The sequence below is a fragment of the Trachymyrmex cornetzi genome, unplaced genomic scaffold (assembly GCF_001594075.2).
Source record: "Trachymyrmex cornetzi isolate Tcor2-1 unplaced genomic scaffold, Tcor1.1 scaffold1269, whole genome shotgun sequence".
In the NCBI taxonomy this organism is placed as follows: Eukaryota; Metazoa; Arthropoda; class Insecta; order Hymenoptera; family Formicidae; genus Trachymyrmex; species Trachymyrmex cornetzi.
Genome location: NW_017295838.1, coordinates 114,405 through 116,871, shown reverse-complemented (window position 1 = coordinate 116,871; position 2,467 = coordinate 114,405). Strand labels below are relative to the sequence as shown.

Genomic DNA, 2,467 nt, shown 5'->3' with positions numbered 1-2,467 from the left:
TTAAGATTCATTCCTTAAAATATTTTTAATCTCATATAAATTGATTAAATTTTGTTGAGTGTAGTAGGGATTTCCCTTGCAATGTCTAATCACTGTATCTAAACACATTTGCACTTTTTGAATGGAATCTTCAAGCATTTCACATAACTGAAAATAATTAAAATTTTAATTAAATAATGGGTCCATCTAGATTATATATTGTTACTTATAAAAAAACTTACATCTTCTGCTTCTCCTTTTTCTGATTTTGTTTTTCTTTTACTTCTCTTTTTTTCTTCTATTACTGCTGTACTGTCTTTACTCTGTAGTACTGCTTTTATTCTTTGCTGTATTAGTATTCTTTCTTCGTCTATTACTGTTCTTGCTTCTTCTTCATTTATTATTTGCACTATTTGTGAATCAGTTAAACATTCGTCTTCACTCATAACTCTATGGGAGTTCAGCCAGTCTTCAACAGTAACTAATTCTGTGGTTCTACTAAGCTGATCTTTTAAAAAATTATGAAAATGAACAGTAAGATCTTCATAACCTCTCAATTGGTGCCAAACATCATCAATAATTTCAATGTCATCAGTAGGTGCAAGAACTTTTAAAATATCTGGCCATAACTGAAAGTAACAGAAAGTATGCATTAGTTATTAAATATAAATAAAAAGAAGTATGCATTAGTTGAAAAATTGAAAATTTTTTTACTTACTGCCTTCCATGATTCTGATATTGTAGATTTACTGACTTTATTCCAAGCTGCAGTAATCCAAAAAGTAACATTTCTAATGCTAAGTTTCTTCATAGCTACTGGTAGATTAGATCCAATATTTAACTGATCGATAAAGAAAGACATGACATGGGTTCGATATAAAGTCTTGAGATTTTGAAAAACCCCTAGATACATGGGCTGTATTAAAAGCGATGTATTAGAGGGAAAAAATTCAACCCTAATTTCATCATGCAATAAATTTTCCAAATATCCATCACGATTGTCCATGAACAATACTGCCTTGGGTGGTAATTCCATGTTCTCCAAAAAACTTTGTACTTGTGGCACAAATTGCTCCTTAAACCATTCCTCAAACAACAGTGTTGTCATCCAAGTATTTTTTTGGCTTTTATACACTACCGGCCGAACAGTTAAGCTTTTAAAACCGTGTAGTTTGGCATCTTTCCCTATTAATACTAATGGAAATTTTAATGTGCCACTTGCATTACTGCAAATCATGATAGTTACTCGTTTTCTTTTAATTTTAAATCCTGCTGATTCAGATTTATTGCCAGTACCACTTAATATTGTTTTCGGAATTTGTTTATAATTCAACCCAGTTGCATCGCAATTGAAGACTTGATGTGGTGTCAAATCTTCATTTTTTATTATATTTAAAAAAGTTGTCTTATACTCTTCAGCACCTTTATTATTTAAAGAAGACATACCGGTCATAACATTGCTTCTAATTTTGTGGCGTTCTTTCCACTTATCAAGCCATCCATTGCTTGCTTTAAAATTACCTTCACTGCCAAACATTTTCCAAAATTTCATTGCCTGTATTTTTACTGTTGGACCATATATTGGTAAATCTGTAATACTGTGTTCTTGGAACCATAACCATGTAGCTTTGTCGATTGAAGTATGGATTGGACCTTTAATTGTTTTTTCACCTTTCCCTATATCATTGTTAGTTAGTTGACATTTTTGGAGAGAATCTTTATTTTTCATCCAATGTTTTATTGTTGTTTTATGAACATTAATTTTTTCGGCAACAATATTCACTGGGGTACCTTGGTTCACCTCCTCTAAAGCCTGTAACTTGGTCGGCAAGTCAACATATTCGAGTTTTTTACGTTTTTTTACTTGTTTTATACTCATTTTTATATCACTTTTATACTTATATCACTTAATATTTACTTAATTATTATACTTAACATTTATTCAATCATATACCATAAAACATAACCTCTAATTTTTTACCTACAGCTTAATCATAGGGTGCGTTTCGAGTTACGCATGAAGAATATGTTTTATCCTTCTTTATTATTTGGTGAACAACAAGGACAAATGATGCATCATGCGCTTCAAGCGAAACTCGGAACGCACCCCTTCAGGTAGGGTGCTTTCCAAGGCTGCGTTCAGAAACTTCACTTTACGGGTGATTGCTAGGAGTTGTGTGTATGAAATGGTAGGGATAAGGTACCCTCTCTGGTATGTACATTTCTCAGGGTGATGTCCCATGCAGCGGATCGTGCGTAAGCGTAACTTGCGCCTACCAATCATATCATTTCACTTGAACATCAGTTTCTGTCTAGTCACTATATGCTTTTTACGCTATTTTGTTGTTACGGCGAAACATGATAGAACACTAATAGCGTTTTCGATTGGACAAAAGTTAGTGCGCACCAGTGCGCACTCAGTTCACACCAACACTGGACGAGTTCCATGGGTTGCACTGAATAGTGCAAGTTCAAAAGAATACGCCAA

At 33.2% G+C, this 2,467-nt stretch overlaps 1 protein-coding gene across 1 annotated transcript; it reads right to left on the bottom strand.

Moving 5' to 3' along the window:
• Positions 1 to 2,024, bottom strand: LOC108770390 (jerky protein homolog-like). Its single transcript, XM_018521959.1, has 4 exons — positions 1,501 to 2,024; positions 698 to 1,401; positions 222 to 608; positions 1 to 147 (listed from the first exon to the last, which is right to left on the bottom strand). Exons 1-4 carry the CDS (start codon positions 1,856 to 1,858, stop codon positions 1 to 3), a joined length of 1,596 nt encoding a protein of 531 aa, XP_018377461.1. The 5' UTR covers positions 1,859 to 2,024.
• Between the last annotated feature and the right edge of the window lie 443 nt (positions 2,025 to 2,467).

Bases quoted from the DNA above. Each gene is read 5' to 3' on its own strand.
- LOC108770390 (XM_018521959.1), bottom strand. From the start codon at position 1,858: ATGAGTATAAAACAAGTAAAAAAACGTAAAAAACTCGAATATGTTGAC. The intron at 1,402-1,500 runs GTAATTTTAAAG...TAAATAATAAAG, and splicing joins GAAAATGTTTGGCAGTGAAG to GTGCTGAAGAGTATAAGACA. The intron at 609-697 runs GTAAGTAAAAAA...TGTTACTTTCAG, and splicing joins TATCAGAATCATGGAAGGCA to TTATGGCCAGATATTTTAAA.